Genomic DNA, 14163 nt, shown 5'->3' with positions numbered 1-14163 from the left:
TGACGCTGCTGACGCTGACGCTGCTGCGGCTTTGGCTGCGTCTGTCGGACTAGTCGGCACGGCAGTGTTTTTGTTATTATTGTTGTTGCTGTTGCTAGAGCAAAGACTACAGTGGAACTGCTGCTGCTGCTGCTGCTGCTGTAGCTGCTGCTGCTGCTGCTGCTGTAAGTTGTAGTTGTAGTTGTAATTGTAGTTGACTGCCGGCTCGCTATGCTCTCTACGCTACGTTACGCTCTCTCGCTCTCTGCGTTACACACTCATAGCCGCAAAAATTCACGCATATATGCATGCGTGTGTGTGTGTGTGTGTGTGTGTTTATTCCTTTTACGTTTTTTGCGCTTTTGCCAGCCGCCGCCGCCGCCGTCGACGTCATCGTTGATTTCAATGCGCAGACTCAAAGCTCAAATTGTTTTTGTTTTTTTTTTTTTGTGTTTTGCGCTTGAGCAGAACTCAAAGCTTTACACTCAACTTACCTTGGCCGTTGTTTATCAGCGTCGCTGCTGCTACCGCTGTTATGATTAACGTTTTTTTGTTGTTGTTGTTATTGTTGTTGCCGTTTAGCCGCTTATCGCATTGATTTCTGTTTATATTTTAAACGTTGGCTCTGCTTTACATTTATTTATTGACACAACAAGCACCATCAAAAAAATTTATATTAAACAAAATAAAAATTGAAAACTACTATTGCACGTGTATATGTGAACGCACGTAATTTTATAATCAGCGTAATTTATGCGCGCTTATCAGCCAACGACATACAAAAACAAACACAAACACACAGACACGCACACAAGCGCATAGACAATAAATCGATCAAAGCGAAAGGCTATAAACGGCGGCAGCACATCAACGATCGCAACAAAACGAAATGAAATGAAACGTATTGGTATTGAAACAACAGCGGAATCGGCACATGTCTTGCAAGCACAGAGCGCGCCAATCAACTGAAACAAAAAAAAAAGCAGCAGCCTCCAATCTTACGCTGCAGCTGCGGCAAATTGAAAAACTATATTGGAAATAGAAAATAGCAGACACACTATATATGCGCGCATGTGTGTGTGTTTCATATTCGTATAAAATGAAATTGAAAGAAAGGCAGCAAAATTATTATTAAGAGTGGCAGCGGCGACTGAGCAGCAAACTGAATAAAAACGTAGCGTGTGACGCCGACGCGTCAATCGAAATGGAAACGATCAATGCTGAGGGGGGGGGGAGCAGGGAGTGTAGTGTATGTGTGTGAAAGAGTTCGGTCAATTGAACACATCAAATGCGCTACAAATATATAAGTTTAGTTATGAATGGAATTGGTTATAGCAGCGAACTTTATATTCAAACAAAATTTAGTTAATTTGCATATTTTTGAATGCAAACAATTGCAGTAAATAATTTCTTGCTTTTTAAATTAAACATTATTTGTATACTTCAATTTTATACTAACAAAATTGAAATTTTTACTATTTACTGATTTTACAGCATTTATTAAAATCAAATTAAATAATAAACATCATTAGGAGTTAAAATTTAATTTATTTATTTATTTATTATTTCTGTTTGATTTATTTATTTATATTATTTTGTTTATAATTAAAATCATTATTTTTAACATTTAAATCATTTTCATTAGCAGAAATTCTTAACTTGCATACAAATTATATATTATAAAAAAAACTTTGAAATTTATAAACTGTGCTAGCGCAATTTAAAATATTCGAATAGCTTTGAGTGATTTTTAAGCAATACAAATTGCACTTTTTTGCATGGCTAGCAACTTTAAGTTGAATTAACTAAAAATTGCTAACAAAAAAATTACATAAGCTTCGAGTTTAATTAACAAATGAAAGTGCAGCAATAAAAACAGAGTAAAAAGTAATAATAATATTATAATTACTATAATATTTGAGTGCTACTTTTAATAATAATTTTATTGTAATTTTTTTATTAAAAAATTTGCAATTTTTTAAACAATGTACAACAATAAATTATGCGAATTTTTTTTTTTAAATGCTGCTAAACAAAAAGTTGTCAGCAAATGAAATTCGTTGAACTTTTGAGCAAAGTTATGAGTAACTAGCTTAGTTAGCACTGCTTGCTTACTAGTTGTTGTTGTTATTATGTTGCTGGGCAGCTTAGAGAAAATATTTGCATAGCAGCTGCTGATTGGAGCATCAAAGATTCAATTAGATAGTTATGTAGAGAGAGAGACAGAGAGAGAGAGAGAGCGAGCTGAAAAATCAGAGCATTAGCGCAAATTGTAAAATGATTCTTCCCACTGCTGCTGCTGACGCTTATCGCAAACTAACTATATTATATATACAGTATGTGTTTATATGTATGTGGACACACACAGCTGCCGCCCCAACCAACTATTGCGATTGCTATTGCTATTGCTATTGCTATTGCTATTGCTGATGATTTTTGATCACGCTTCTGTTTATTGAGTGCATTTGTATGTAGTACGAAATTGTTTATTATTTGTTGTTTAATTGTTATTTTGTCAATTGGCGAGGCATGTGTGTTGCCTTTTGGGCACGCAAACGATCGTCAAACGAAAATTGATCGAATGCTTGCTTTAGTTAAACTTGTTGTTGCTGTTGCTGTTTTTTTATTTTATGATAATTACAATTAAAGTGAAGCGTTCTACGCCAAAACGCAATGAACCAAACCAAACCGTAACGTTTCAGAGACACAAACTGCGCAACTGAGAAACTGTGTAACTGACATTAGAGCAGCGTCGCCGCAAGCAGCGCTGCAACTGCTAACAATTTCCAAATAGCGAGCGCTTGCCGCTCTCTCACTTTTTGTTGTTACCCCTTTTAGCAGTAACTTAGTTAACTAGTGTCGTCATTAGCGACGTACGCAGCAATCGTTTGTTTAGTTTGTTTGTTTGGTTTGTTTGGTTTGTTATTGCTGTTGCCTTCGCTGATTGGGAAGTGCCTTATCAGCTGCCAGCTGAGCGCTACTCCCCCAACCCACCCCACCCCCTCACACAAACAGACGACGCTATCAATTAATCGCTAATTTGTATTCGCTTATCGCTCAATCCAACAACACTACGATCAATCTGTGTTAATCTTTATCGATTTTTATCTATAGGTGCAAGTGTACTAACAATTATATGATTTGCATAATTTTATGTATACATGTCGTATACGTAATATTGCTAAATTCAGCTAGTTTTAATATTACACTTGGTTATTATATTAGTTTGAATTTTTTAAAATAATTAAATAAAAATATTACATTTATTTTTACGCTTTATTATTTTAGTATTTTAAAAATTATATTTTTATGCAATTATTTCGAATTTACTAACTTAATAAATTGCAACTGCCCACATTTGATTTTTTTTCTATTTTATTTTTAGTTTATAAATTCTTTTGATATTTGCTGCACATTTGAATTCGTTGCTATTTATGCATTTAGCTCTGCTATTTTATATTTTATTTTCTCTCTAAATTATTAATTTAAGTCTTTTGTGAATTTTCAATCTATAAATTTTTTAGAATTTGCTTCAGCAAAATATTGCAACTCTGCAATTGGATTTCTACTATAAAAATTCGTTGCTATTTATGCATTTTGCTCTGCTAATTTTATATTTTATTTTCTCTTGCTATTGTATTAATTTGAGTGCGAATTTTCAACTTGTAAATTCCTTAGAAACTCTTCACATTTGGATTTATAGATTTCTACTATAAAAATTCGTTCATATTTATGTATTTAGCTTTGCTATTTTATAAATTATATTTTTATGCGAATTTGCAACTTATAAATTTTCTTGCATTCTCGCTACTCTATACATATCGATGATACATATATACATATATATGTATTTGCGCTAAATGCGTCAATTAAATAAAGAAGAAAATGAATAAATAAATATAAAAAATGTATATATATGTAAAAACTTGTTGATACAGGCGCAACACCCACACCTGCTGGCAATGCTTGTATATAGTAGAATTATTAATAAATTATGAATTTCTATGACACTATAAATCGCACACACACACACAACTGCATGTGTATGTCTGTGTGTGTGGAAAATGTGATGCTAATCAACAGCGCGTTGAGTGATTTAGCAGCACTAAAACGTCTTGAAATCTTTTTATTTTAAATCATCTCTCACTCTCACGCTAATCCAATATCTAGCTATATATCTATAGCTCTATATATGCAACTGATTGGCTTGTGTGTGCGCTATTTTTGATTTTTGAAATCTTTAATTTAATTCATTCGGCGTTTGTATGCGATTTTTTTTTTTTTTTTTTGTAAATTTTTATTAACGTTTTAATGACATTTCGCTGATTTTGGCTTATTGAATGCATGCCACACACACACACATGCACCCAATTATCACCCAAAAAGATACTTTGTGTCCGTTTTGTCTGTCCGTCGTGCCTGTTACGTGGCTCATTAAGAATTTTTAGTTTTTAATTGACAAACGACAACAACAATCGGAGACTAAGCGTACACATATATTTAATTTTTCTCAATATTATAATTTCGAAATGAGCCAAAAAGATGTCAGGGGCTAAAAATTGGAATGCGAAAGCAATCTTGACAGCAAATTCGAATGTGTATACTATAAATATTGGAAGAGGACAATCAAGGTGATCTAACTATATATTAACTATAAATTTTAAAATTCTATAGATTTATGCATTAGGCCAAAATATGTTTAAAGCTTTATATTTTATTTTAATTTGCTGCCAACGCATTTTCATATCCATTTCCATTCTAAGGTCAATAAATCGTACACTATGTATTTGTATATTGAATTTAATTCATTTATATTTACATATTAATGTTGTCAGCACACTTTTATTAGCACTTTGTTGACAAGTCAATATCTCAAGTGTTGGTTCATTAGCACTAACCGATAATACTTTTAATAAAAAGCGTAAGACCAAAATTATTTGCAACTTTTTAAGCTGAATTTTATAATAAAGCTAATACAGTAAAGCGTCCATAATTCTAACATTAAATAAAACGAAATTCTATAATTTTGGATTTTCTTACAAATTCCAACAACTTTTGTTGCAAGTTTGTACTTCAAGTCTTTGAATTTTCCATTAATCTAATCTTAATAAATAATTCAGACTTTCCTAAATATAAATTTCATTTGTTATTAAATAATAAGAAACTATCTACTTGCTGAAGTTCATAAATTTTCAAACAATACTTAACGGCAGACTAAATGCAGTCCACACTCCAATTAGAATGCAATCCAATTGCTGCTCTTAAATTTTTCTCTTAGTTATCATATTTATAAGCTAACATGATCAATCATGTACAGCATTGGGTTTAAGCTCTGCTCACAGAGTATTTAGTACTAATATTAAGCAGTAGAAATTGCTTTGTTTAGTAACATTTTAGCACAAAAAAAGAAAAGAATTTACTTTTGCAATTGATGGCAAATTTATTTGTACATAAATTGGAATTTCTAGCCCAAGCACGACTTATTACAAAAGCGAACAAGAAACCAAAAGGCGCAACAGTTACAGTTACAGCCGGCGCAGCTACAAATGTGTGTGCAAATAAAATGCAAAGTAACGGCATAAATTTGATTGAGCACAAAAAATAATAAGAGAACTCTCCTCCTCTTGCTCTCTTAAAGGGTCGCAGCAAATCTTCCTAAGTTAACCGCAAGGGAGCGCCAAAACCGCTTACAGAGCCTCCATCTTACCTTAGAGTAACACGCGCGCCTTTAGGCCGTTATGTTTGTGTTTGCTTGTGTATGTGTGTGTTTTTTGTATAAACCGGCGTGTTTGTGTTTGTGTAGCTGTGTTACCTACATTTGATTTGGCTAATATTTAATGGCTGTTGCTTGTTTTTATGCACATTATTTGTGGTTGTTTGTTGCACGGAGCCGCGCACGCACGCACACAAATACGAACGCGCACTTTTACATTCATGCTTTACATTAGACACATTTGGCGAAGTTGTTCGACACCGGGAGCCAGAAGCAACAATGTCACAGAATAATAACAGTTTGCATGTAAACACAAAAGCCGAAAATCGCAACAAAAAATACATTCGAACCGCACAATTGGGCGGCGCTTTAAAGTCTAACGGTTCTTTGCTACCGTTGCGGCAGCCGCTGCCACTTGCTAGAGTTGTACCGACGCGTTTAAAATAAGTTTGATTGAGCAACTCATCAGCACAGCTCAGTTCCGTTCAATCGTTCAGCCGGTCGTTCATTTTGCTCAGTGTCCTTAAAGTTCGATCGAACCATTTGTTCGATGGTTTAAGCACACTGACGATCAGCGAATTCGTATTTATGCAAAAATATGCAATTGATGAGCAAAATAAAAAAGCAAAATAAGTAAACTTATATAAATAAATATATACATACATACCGCTCATGAAATAAAGTATATTTTAACTCAATTGAACTACCAGCAATATAGCGACTATCATCTTACATATCAGTTTTAATATTTTTGCACAAGTTAGAGCGAGAGATCCGAGAGCCGTAACATGTTCGTTAAGTTCTTTCACAAAAACTGAACGACTGAACTTAATGCTTCAACTGAACTACGTTGAACAGCGCTATCATTTGCCACGCTGCTCGATATGGTCTATCGTCGAACCATAAAAAGTGTGTGAGCAGTGCAATGCTAAGAATTCACATACGCAAAAGCGAGAAACAAGAGTTTGATTTAGTATGTTTGCGTAAATATCGATATATCGATATATATGTAAAGCTCTAGGCGCTGCTTTTATATACAATTTTAATATTTACTTATTAAATATCAATTACAAATGTTTGCTGTCTATGAAATAGCTAAAATAAAATATTATTTTCAATGAATTATATACCACCTTAAATAAAATTTCCTATTCTCATTTTATTTTTGATGCAGGTCTTGAAGAGGTTTCCATATATTTACAGTTCCGAATATATACACACTACTTGCAAGGCACTGTATTATCAATTTCACTCGATTGCTTCATCTCATCAAAGAATAGCTCCAGCAACGAAGGCTTCAGCAGCTGATCACCTTCCAAGCGCTCCACGCCATTCCAGCGCAACAATGTAGGTATTTCTTTTAATAGGAACGGCTTCAGTCTAAATTTATTGTTCGCTTCATCCTTCCAGTACTCCCGATTGCCCACGTCCACAACATAGATCAATGAATTCTCATGCGCATTGTTACGAAAAGCTGCCTGCACAGTTGGCTCAGCTGAAGGGCAAGGAGGTCAATGAGAATTCTCTTGGTATTTATTAAATGTGCATTGTCACTTACAGGCGACGCAATCGGAACACCAGCTTACGCCTTTGTTATCCTTCTCCCCGAAGAAATACATATAGATCAGACAATTGTTTTTGGCGTTCGCCTTGAGGGCATCCTCCAGCTGCTTGATTCCCTGTACTTGCACGAATTCGGGCATTATGACTGCGTTGAAATCTACAATAATCTGATAAGAATTTATGAGCTCTGATTGCTTATCGCCACAAAGCGCAACTAGCCGAATTTATAACAAAACAAATAGCTGCGTTTAGCTTGTGCTGAGTATTTTTAGAACATAGCTATACGATAACTATCGATTAGCTGGTATTTTTGGTTCGATGGCAATCATGCGTTTAAGTTTGATGCGTTGCCAACGAACATTTGTTGTAGCTGAAGCGCGCGTTTATTTAAAAAAAAATACACAGCCAATAAATAAAGCTAAGCAGAATGCAGCTAAGCATAAAATGACTAACAATTTTGCTTGGAAACATAATAAACATGCCTATTGTACGCAGCTGTATTATAGGGCCGTGGGTCTATAAAATAATCTGCTAATCGCAAATATTTTTGCTTTACTTTTACGGAAGCATTACAGCAGCAACGATAACTGCACTGCTTTGGCGTTTCCCAAAAGGTTTATGCTCATAAATAATTGTCACTAGCTTAAAACATATTGGTAAAAAATCCACCATAGCTGATTAAGCACAAATCTAATCTAATCCAAATCAAGACCAAGCTAAAGAGCACTATAAAAAGGCTGCCTGGGTACACTCAAGTACTATCATTTGCAATCTTAACTTATCGACATGTGGACGCAATTGCTGCTCGCGAGTTTTGCCTGTGCGCTGGCCTTGGCGGTGCCCACCCAGACTGAGCTGGGCGGACGCATTGTGGGTGGTGCAGATGCCGCAGCGACGCAGTTTCCACATCAGATATCGTTGCGCCAGATGGGCTCCCATATCTGTGGCGGCAGCATTATAGATCGTAATAAGATTCTGACCGCTGCCCATTGTGTTACTTCTGATGGACCAAATGGCACGTTGTTGGTGTAAGTACAGTCGAATCTGTTATAAACTTTTTGTATAACAGTTTTGCTTGAATTTGCAAATGCGCACAACTGTTTATATAACGCTACGCATGACAGTCTCTGTGTATAACAGTTTGTATAACAAAGCTTCTGATCTGATATTGCAGCACACCTGCTGATCTGTTAACCATACGCGCTGGCTCCTTGAATCGCTTCAATGGCGGCGAGGTGCGTCAAGTCGTTGAGGTCAAAGTGCACGAGGGCTACGGCAATCTCTACAATGACGTAGCGGTGCTCGTTCTGGACCGCCCACTCATCTACTCTGAAAACATACGCGCCATACCCTTGGCCAGCGCCGATACACCCGTCGATAGTCCCGTTATTGTCTCCGGTTGGGGTCGTCTTGCCACCGAAGGCGACGTACCGCGTTGGCTGCAGTGGAACACGCTCAGCTCTCTGTCCACACGCAAGTGCACCACCTCCACCTTAATGAACGGCGCCAGTCTTATATGTCTGGCTCATGATGCGGGTCAGGGCGTTTGCTTTGGCGATTCCGGCGGCCCAGCTATTTACAATGGTGAAATTGTTGGCATTGCTGGCTTTGTTATTGGTGGCTGCGGCTCCAAGAATCCCGATGGCTATGCCAAGGTCTTTTACCATCGTGATTGGATTATCAAGCATGCCAATCTGTAAAGAGTTTACTCTTACTACAAGCAATAATCAATAATAAATGATTGGTTAATAAAAATGATTTTACTTTCGTCATCATGGCCGGAAGCAAAGTGCAGAGCTAACTATATTTAATCACTATTAGTATAGTTAGTACAAAAATGTTGCTTGAATTAGATAAGGACAGCATGTGTTGGACAGAGACGCAGCTAAATAAAATCTGAAAATGCAAAGAGTCTAAATTAGCAAAAAAAAAATAAATAAGTATATGAAAGGAAACCAATATAAGAATTTTAAAATAAGCTCGAGCGCTGATATGCAAGTGAGTTAATATCTCTAGTTGTTATATTTGCCGAAATCTAGGCGCTCATACAGACAGAAATGGTTACATAGACTCAGATTAGCTAACTCAAAAGACTCTCTGTACACATTAATGTACTGTATAGAATAAAATTCAACTTAAATGATATAAATTTTAAGACAAGATTAATTTTTCTCTTTTCACTAACCAAAGTATTCATCAATGAACGATGTTGAGTGGAAAATGCAAGGCAAGCTAATACCCTGACCCAAATTTACAATTAGCTGATGATAAATGCAAACTTGAACTTCATGGAATTAATGTCAGCGACGCTTTTGGCGGTCAGAGCGTTAACCGTAAATGAAAACCAAAGAAAAATGCCAACGCTTGTGAAAAATTAAAGCATAAAAGGCAGCAAACTTTTGCATGGAAAGAACAGAAGTCAATTGTATAGTGAAGTGACAAGATGACAATGGCAAAGGTTGTGCGATTAATGCTAAGTCTGCTGCTCATTGGCGTGCTCAGCCAGCAGGATATAGCTGCCAGCAAGATAGCCTATACCAAGCCGCTCTTTGGCTTTGGCAAGACGAGCTATTTAAAAGAGAAACGCTTTAGGCCCAAGGCGGCAACTGCTAGTGTGACAACAACAGAGGCGGATTGGCCAGCACCCATAGAGTTTATTATAAGCAGCTCAGCCAAGGATTTGGGCACAACCCAGCTGCCAATGTGGAGCAGCAGCAGCAGCACAGATAGAAGTACAAAGAGCAATGAGCATGAGTCCACAGATATTTTAAGCACTACACAAAGCTCAAATAGCCAAAATATAAATTTGGAGAGCACAGCCAGCAGCTTGGATAATACCTTAGCCTTGCCACCAGCAACAACAGCAACGACAACAACAACAACAACCACAACAACAAAAGCAACAGCTGCACTCAATCAGCCAGTGCCCTGCACCTGTGGCGTATTTTTATCCTCACAGATCAAGAATGGTTTGCCTGAGACGCCTTTAATACACAACGAAATGGATCGCATGTTTCCCTGCAACGCCATAGGACGCAAACAGTGTCAAACGAAATGCCTGGAGACGGCAAGTTGCCTTTAACAATTGCATACATTCATATTAACTTGAATTTCCTTACAGATTGTGCAACATTTGCCCAACTCGGCCAATATTGTGTGCGCCACACTGGGCCACAATTGTCACAAGGAGCGCGCTTACTTGTTTATTAAAAACTGTCATAATCAATGGATTAATACTAATCTGCAGGCGGGACGTGAATACTGCTGCAAGGCTGGCGTGCCCTATCGCTGTCCATTGCTGGGCTAACTGCATAAAAACTTATTAACACCAAATAAAAAACGTAAATAAAGCACAAACTAAAATTCAAATTCAAAGCGCGCGCGCTTAGCCTTACAAATTTTACGTTGCAACGATAAAAAAAAATAGCAGCGCCGTCTATCGATTGCTGTATTTTGGTATTTTTTGCTCAGACCGATTGCTGGCTGCTCTGGCATGTAAACACTGAGTTGTACTATAAAAAACAAATGTTTTTTTTTTAGCTGAGTCAAACAAATAGTGCAAAATTGAATTAATTTGATTAAAAGTGTAGTGCACTTTGTCACTTAGTAGGCCGCAAAGGTTTATTTATTCCAGCTACAAGCAAAATTTTGTGCTTCAAACGTTTTAGCTAAATAGACAAATTTTTAATTTCAAGGTAAGCAGCTCGCATGAAACTAAAAGAAGCGTAGGTTTAATATATTGTTTAATTGTTTAGATGGTTTGCATTCCGTGCTTTATAATTCCACTGCTCTTGTACATTTGGCACAAGTTTGTGCAGCCAATAATGCTGCGCTACTGGAATCCTTGGGCCAAAAAGGACGCTGAGGGCAATGTAATCAAACAGGAGCCACCACAGTCGCCCTTCGAGTGCGTTGGTGGCACTTGTCGCTTTGTGCGCGGTGGTGCAAAAGCTGCAGAGCCACCAACTGACGCCGCCGCTGCAGCAGATGAGCCCGTCGAGGGTTCGCCGAAAACCTTGAAAAAGCAAAATTAGTCAAATTTATGTAAAGCATTCAACATTTTTGTTTGTTTGTTGCTTTGGTTTTATCTATGACGCACATGATGACTATGTCTTTGCTTTAGGCAATAACTTTTGAGCCAAAGACGTAAATAACTATTTTAAGCATATACATTTTAAACTGTAACAATTTTTTTTTCAACGCTTGAAGCGTCAACTCTAAGCAATGTGCACTGTATATCAAAGTATTAGTTGTAAGCTGCAATAAACTATGTTTGCTTATCTGTACAAAAAAACACAGCAAATACAGTATAGTCTCGATAACTGAAACGGCAAACTATAAATTATCTAAGAGCTACGCTACTTTCGTTATTAGCTTATCAAATTTGTTATTAATGTTTCTATTTATTGAGACTGCATGGCAGCAAGCTTATTGTTTATATTTATTTAGCCCTTAGCTTAGGTAAACATAGCAGCACGCGCATTTCTATAAATCCATTCACGATGATAATATATATTGGCATAAGCATCAGAGTGCCGACTGCCAATGCCCAAAAGTTTCTGCTGCCAAACAGCCGGAGCGCCAGGCTCGCCTGCTCGCCCACTTGAGTCCAAGTATATGATGGTCTTGCTGTGCTCATGCGCATGTCCCAGCCCAGTGTCCCAATGCAGCGAAGTGGCATTAACCCAGCCGCTTATGGTCAGCGTTGTGTTCGCAGTGATGTCCACATTGGTTATTGCGATGGGTGCTATGCTGGGTGAGTAGAGCAGCGGCTCGGCTAGCTTCAGCATGGCCAGATCATTTGACTCTTCGCCGGCATAGTCCTCATGCACAATCACACGCGTTATTTGGCTCACTACCCCACCTGAGGCATGTTGCAGGGAACCCGCACGTACGCTTAGATTTCCAACGGGTAAGCTGCAAAATCGTCACTTTTTAGGATCGATTGAATCAATGGTTATGCTCGCACTTACGTAACTAGCGTATTGTTGCTGGTGACACACGATGCTGCAGTCAGCATAAGCTCGGGTGCTATTATAGCGGCGCCACACACATGTGTCCCATTCAGTTGCAAGGAAGTTGTATAAGGAAACTGCGTCTCGGCGGCAAGACTTGAATTTCGCACTGGTGCCGCATTAGTCAAACCGACGACGATCAGGCTACAAACACTTAAAAACACACTTAACATCTTGCTGTTGTTTTGGGCAATGTGATTAGGTTAGCTGAAGAAAGTTAGTTTTTATATTATCTGAGCATGCAGAGAGATCCGATTTCATTGGAATTTATACAATCTAATCAATTAATACCCGTATATATTACCTTAGTTTAGATTTGCTCTTTATGCGAATTTCTGTTTAATTGACTTCAAGTGTTCTAAAACGGTCAAAACTAAAAATTTGCAATTTTCTCACAAATCTTCTTATCAACGCATGTCGATTAATCATATTTCGCTGAAAACCTAAGACTAAAGAGATTATCTTTGTGGATTTACAATTGTTTTGACGCTACTCAGCAGACTTCCGGAACTATAAAAGAAACTGGAACGCTGTGAAGATTCCAAAGCACTTTGCTCCAGAGAAAACCCTAAGTAAACAACTGTATAAAGGGAGACTGCCATATGGGTATGATGAATTCCATCAAGTTAGTTTAACATAGAAGAGGAAGGAAACCTACAACATCTTCTTTCTATCGCACTTCATAGCATAGATTACTAATTCCTCGGAAAAATCTTTTATCAGGAACTAAGAAGAACAATAGAAAACGTTGGAAATCTGTCTCTCTACAAGCTACCAGTCCACCCCAACCCAATCTACCGCAGCAGTTCGTAACATATCTAAATAGCATCTGGTTCTCGAATGAAGTCTAACCCAACTTGAGCAAACCCACAGCAAGTTGCAGCGACTTTAAACGAGAACGAATTGCATTCGATTGCATTAAATTCGATTTTTCCTAGGAACTAACTGTATTACCATGATTCCAATTGAAGATGCTTGCTATATATTTTTTCAATAACTTAAAAAAATAATTTTATTTTCTTTCGTATACGCAAATATAGATAAGCTATATTCAATAATAAGTAAGATTTGCATGGATTTTAATCCAATCACGGAAGTAGTAGATATCCGCATAGCCATTAGGTGAATCGCTGCCACATTTGCCACCCACCCAGTTAGCAATGCCATGAAGACGGCCATCTCCAACTGCAGGACCGCCCATGTCACCGGTACAAATGCCGTTGCCGGTCCAACGACCCGCACATAATACGGAGCTATTCATGATCCATGTGCTGAGTGCGCAATCATTTGAGGTGAGAGCGGAATCAGTTTGCCAGTGTAGAAGGCGTGGAAAGGCGCCGTTTATAGACAGACTACCCCAGCCTGTGATATTGAGGGGAGCAAATCCTGTGATGCCCCAGTGGGTTATTCTAACTTCTCCAATAGCTTCAGTGTAGTTCAATGGTGCTGGCAATCTGAGTATAGCAAGATCATTCGTCTTCTTGCCAATGTAATCCTCATGTACAGTCACTTGGGATATCTTGCTCACCACGCCACCCTGCAGGCGATCCAAAGAGCCAACGCGAATGCTCAACTGTGCAGCTGGAACGCTGCATTATCATTATAAAATATATTTGCTCAGCTAGTGACAATTACTTACGGCTCCATAACGCCCTTGGTCACTTTATCGGTGACGCACTGTGCGGCAGTTATAATATATTCCGGAGCAATTATAGCACCACCACAAACATAGGTACCATTCCTGCTTAGCGCCACCATATAGGGAAACATGCCCTCCACCGCAAGTCGGCCATTGATAATACGTGCCTCTGGCATCAGATCGGCCGTTTCTTGTGCTGGGGCCGCCAAGCCTAAAGCGGCGCAGGCACACACTATGTATAGCTTCGTCCACAT

The 14163-nt window shown here is 37.9% G+C and overlaps 6 protein-coding genes and 1 long non-coding RNA gene across 7 annotated transcripts; 3 read left to right on the top strand and 4 right to left on the bottom strand.

Annotated features, from left to right (window-relative positions):
• Nucleotides 1-415: 415 nt before the first annotated feature.
• Nucleotides 416-6110, bottom strand: LOC108607284. The gene is made up of 2 exons (XR_001915490.1): nucleotides 5796-6110; nucleotides 416-604 (listed from the first exon to the last, which is right to left on the bottom strand). It is a non-coding gene; the product is annotated as an uncharacterized LOC108607284 (long non-coding RNA).
• Nucleotides 6111-6831: 721 nt separating this feature from the next.
• Nucleotides 6832-7486, bottom strand: LOC108606056 (thioredoxin domain-containing protein 17). The gene is made up of 2 exons (XM_017995902.1): nucleotides 7251-7486; nucleotides 6832-7187 (listed from the first exon to the last, which is right to left on the bottom strand). Exons 1-2 carry the CDS (start codon nucleotides 7393-7395, stop codon nucleotides 6913-6915), a joined length of 420 nt encoding a protein of 139 aa, XP_017851391.1. The 5' UTR covers nucleotides 7396-7486; the 3' UTR covers nucleotides 6832-6912.
• A 540-nt stretch (nucleotides 7487-8026) lies between these two features.
• LOC108605875 (serine protease SP24D) lies at nucleotides 8027-9143 on the top strand. Its single transcript, XM_017995688.1, has 2 exons — nucleotides 8027-8283; nucleotides 8430-9143. The coding sequence occupies exons 1-2, from the start codon at nucleotides 8042-8044 to the stop codon at nucleotides 8953-8955; spliced, it is 768 nt and encodes a 255-aa protein (XP_017851177.1). The 5' UTR covers nucleotides 8027-8041; the 3' UTR covers nucleotides 8956-9143.
• A 555-nt stretch (nucleotides 9144-9698) lies between these two features.
• On the top strand, nucleotides 9699-10562 carry LOC108605051 (follicle cell protein 3C-1). The gene is made up of 3 exons (XM_017994619.1): nucleotides 9699-9987; nucleotides 10156-10322; nucleotides 10377-10562. Exons 1-3 carry the CDS (start codon nucleotides 9699-9701, stop codon nucleotides 10560-10562), a joined length of 642 nt encoding a protein of 213 aa, XP_017850108.1.
• Nucleotides 10563-10776: 214 nt separating this feature from the next.
• LOC108606039 (UPF0729 protein GD16342) lies at nucleotides 10777-11629 on the top strand. Its single transcript, XM_017995869.1, has 2 exons — nucleotides 10777-10950; nucleotides 11011-11629. The coding sequence occupies exon 2, from the start codon at nucleotides 11011-11013 to the stop codon at nucleotides 11287-11289; it is 279 nt and encodes a 92-aa protein (XP_017851358.1). The 5' UTR covers nucleotides 10777-10950; the 3' UTR covers nucleotides 11290-11629.
• An 83-nt stretch (nucleotides 11630-11712) lies between these two features.
• On the bottom strand, nucleotides 11713-12443 carry LOC108605050 (trypsin alpha). The gene is made up of 2 exons (XM_017994618.1): nucleotides 12229-12443; nucleotides 11713-12172 (listed from the first exon to the last, which is right to left on the bottom strand). The coding sequence occupies exons 1-2, from the start codon at nucleotides 12441-12443 to the stop codon at nucleotides 11713-11715; spliced, it is 675 nt and encodes a 224-aa protein (XP_017850107.1).
• An 810-nt stretch (nucleotides 12444-13253) lies between these two features.
• On the bottom strand, nucleotides 13254-14163 carry LOC108606017 (trypsin alpha). The gene is made up of 2 exons (XM_017995843.1): nucleotides 13910-14163; nucleotides 13254-13859 (listed from the first exon to the last, which is right to left on the bottom strand). The coding sequence occupies exons 1-2, from the start codon at nucleotides 14161-14163 to the stop codon at nucleotides 13322-13324; spliced, it is 792 nt and encodes a 263-aa protein (XP_017851332.1). The 3' UTR covers nucleotides 13254-13321.

The sequence above is a fragment of the Drosophila busckii genome, chromosome X, assembly GCF_011750605.1.
Source record: "Drosophila busckii strain San Diego stock center, stock number 13000-0081.31 chromosome X, ASM1175060v1, whole genome shotgun sequence".
Taxonomy (NCBI): domain Eukaryota; kingdom Metazoa; phylum Arthropoda; class Insecta; order Diptera; family Drosophilidae; genus Drosophila; species Drosophila busckii.
Note: the sequence above shows the minus strand (reverse complement) of the source record. Positions and strands in the feature narration are given on the sequence as shown.

Bases quoted from the DNA above. Each gene is read 5' to 3' on its own strand.
- LOC108606017 (XM_017995843.1), bottom strand. From the start codon at position 14,163: ATGTGGACGAAGCTATACATAGTGTGTGCCTGCGCCGCTTTAGGCTTG. The intron at 13,860-13,909 runs GTAAGTAATTGT...ATGATAATGCAG, and splicing joins ACCAAGGGCGTTATGGAGCC to CGTTCCAGCTGCACAGTTGA.
- LOC108605050 (XM_017994618.1), bottom strand. From the start codon at position 12,443: ATGTTAAGTGTGTTTTTAAGTGTTTGTAGCCTGATCGTCGTCGGTTTG. The intron at 12,173-12,228 runs GTAAGTGCGAGC...ACGATTTTGCAG, and splicing joins AGCAACAATACGCTAGTTAC to CTTACCCGTTGGAAATCTAA.
- LOC108606056 (XM_017995902.1), bottom strand. From the start codon at position 7,395: ATGCCCGAATTCGTGCAAGTACAGGGAATCAAGCAGCTGGAGGATGCC. The intron at 7,188-7,250 runs GTAAGTGACAAT...CTTGCCCTTCAG, and splicing joins GTGTTCCGATTGCGTCGCCT to CTGAGCCAACTGTGCAGGCA.
- LOC108605051 (XM_017994619.1), top strand. From the start codon at position 9,699: ATGACAATGGCAAAGGTTGTGCGATTAATGCTAAGTCTGCTGCTCATT. The intron at 9,988-10,155 runs GTACAAAGAGCA...CAACAACAAAAG, and splicing joins CAGCAGCAGCACAGATAGAA to CAACAGCTGCACTCAATCAG. The intron at 10,323-10,376 runs GCAAGTTGCCTT...ATTTCCTTACAG, and splicing joins AAACGAAATGCCTGGAGACG to ATTGTGCAACATTTGCCCAA.
- LOC108605875 (XM_017995688.1), top strand. From the start codon at position 8,042: ATGTGGACGCAATTGCTGCTCGCGAGTTTTGCCTGTGCGCTGGCCTTG. The intron at 8,284-8,429 runs GTAAGTACAGTC...CTGATATTGCAG, and splicing joins CCAAATGGCACGTTGTTGGT to CACACCTGCTGATCTGTTAA.
- LOC108606039 (XM_017995869.1), top strand. From the start codon at position 11,011: ATGGTTTGCATTCCGTGCTTTATAATTCCACTGCTCTTGTACATTTGG.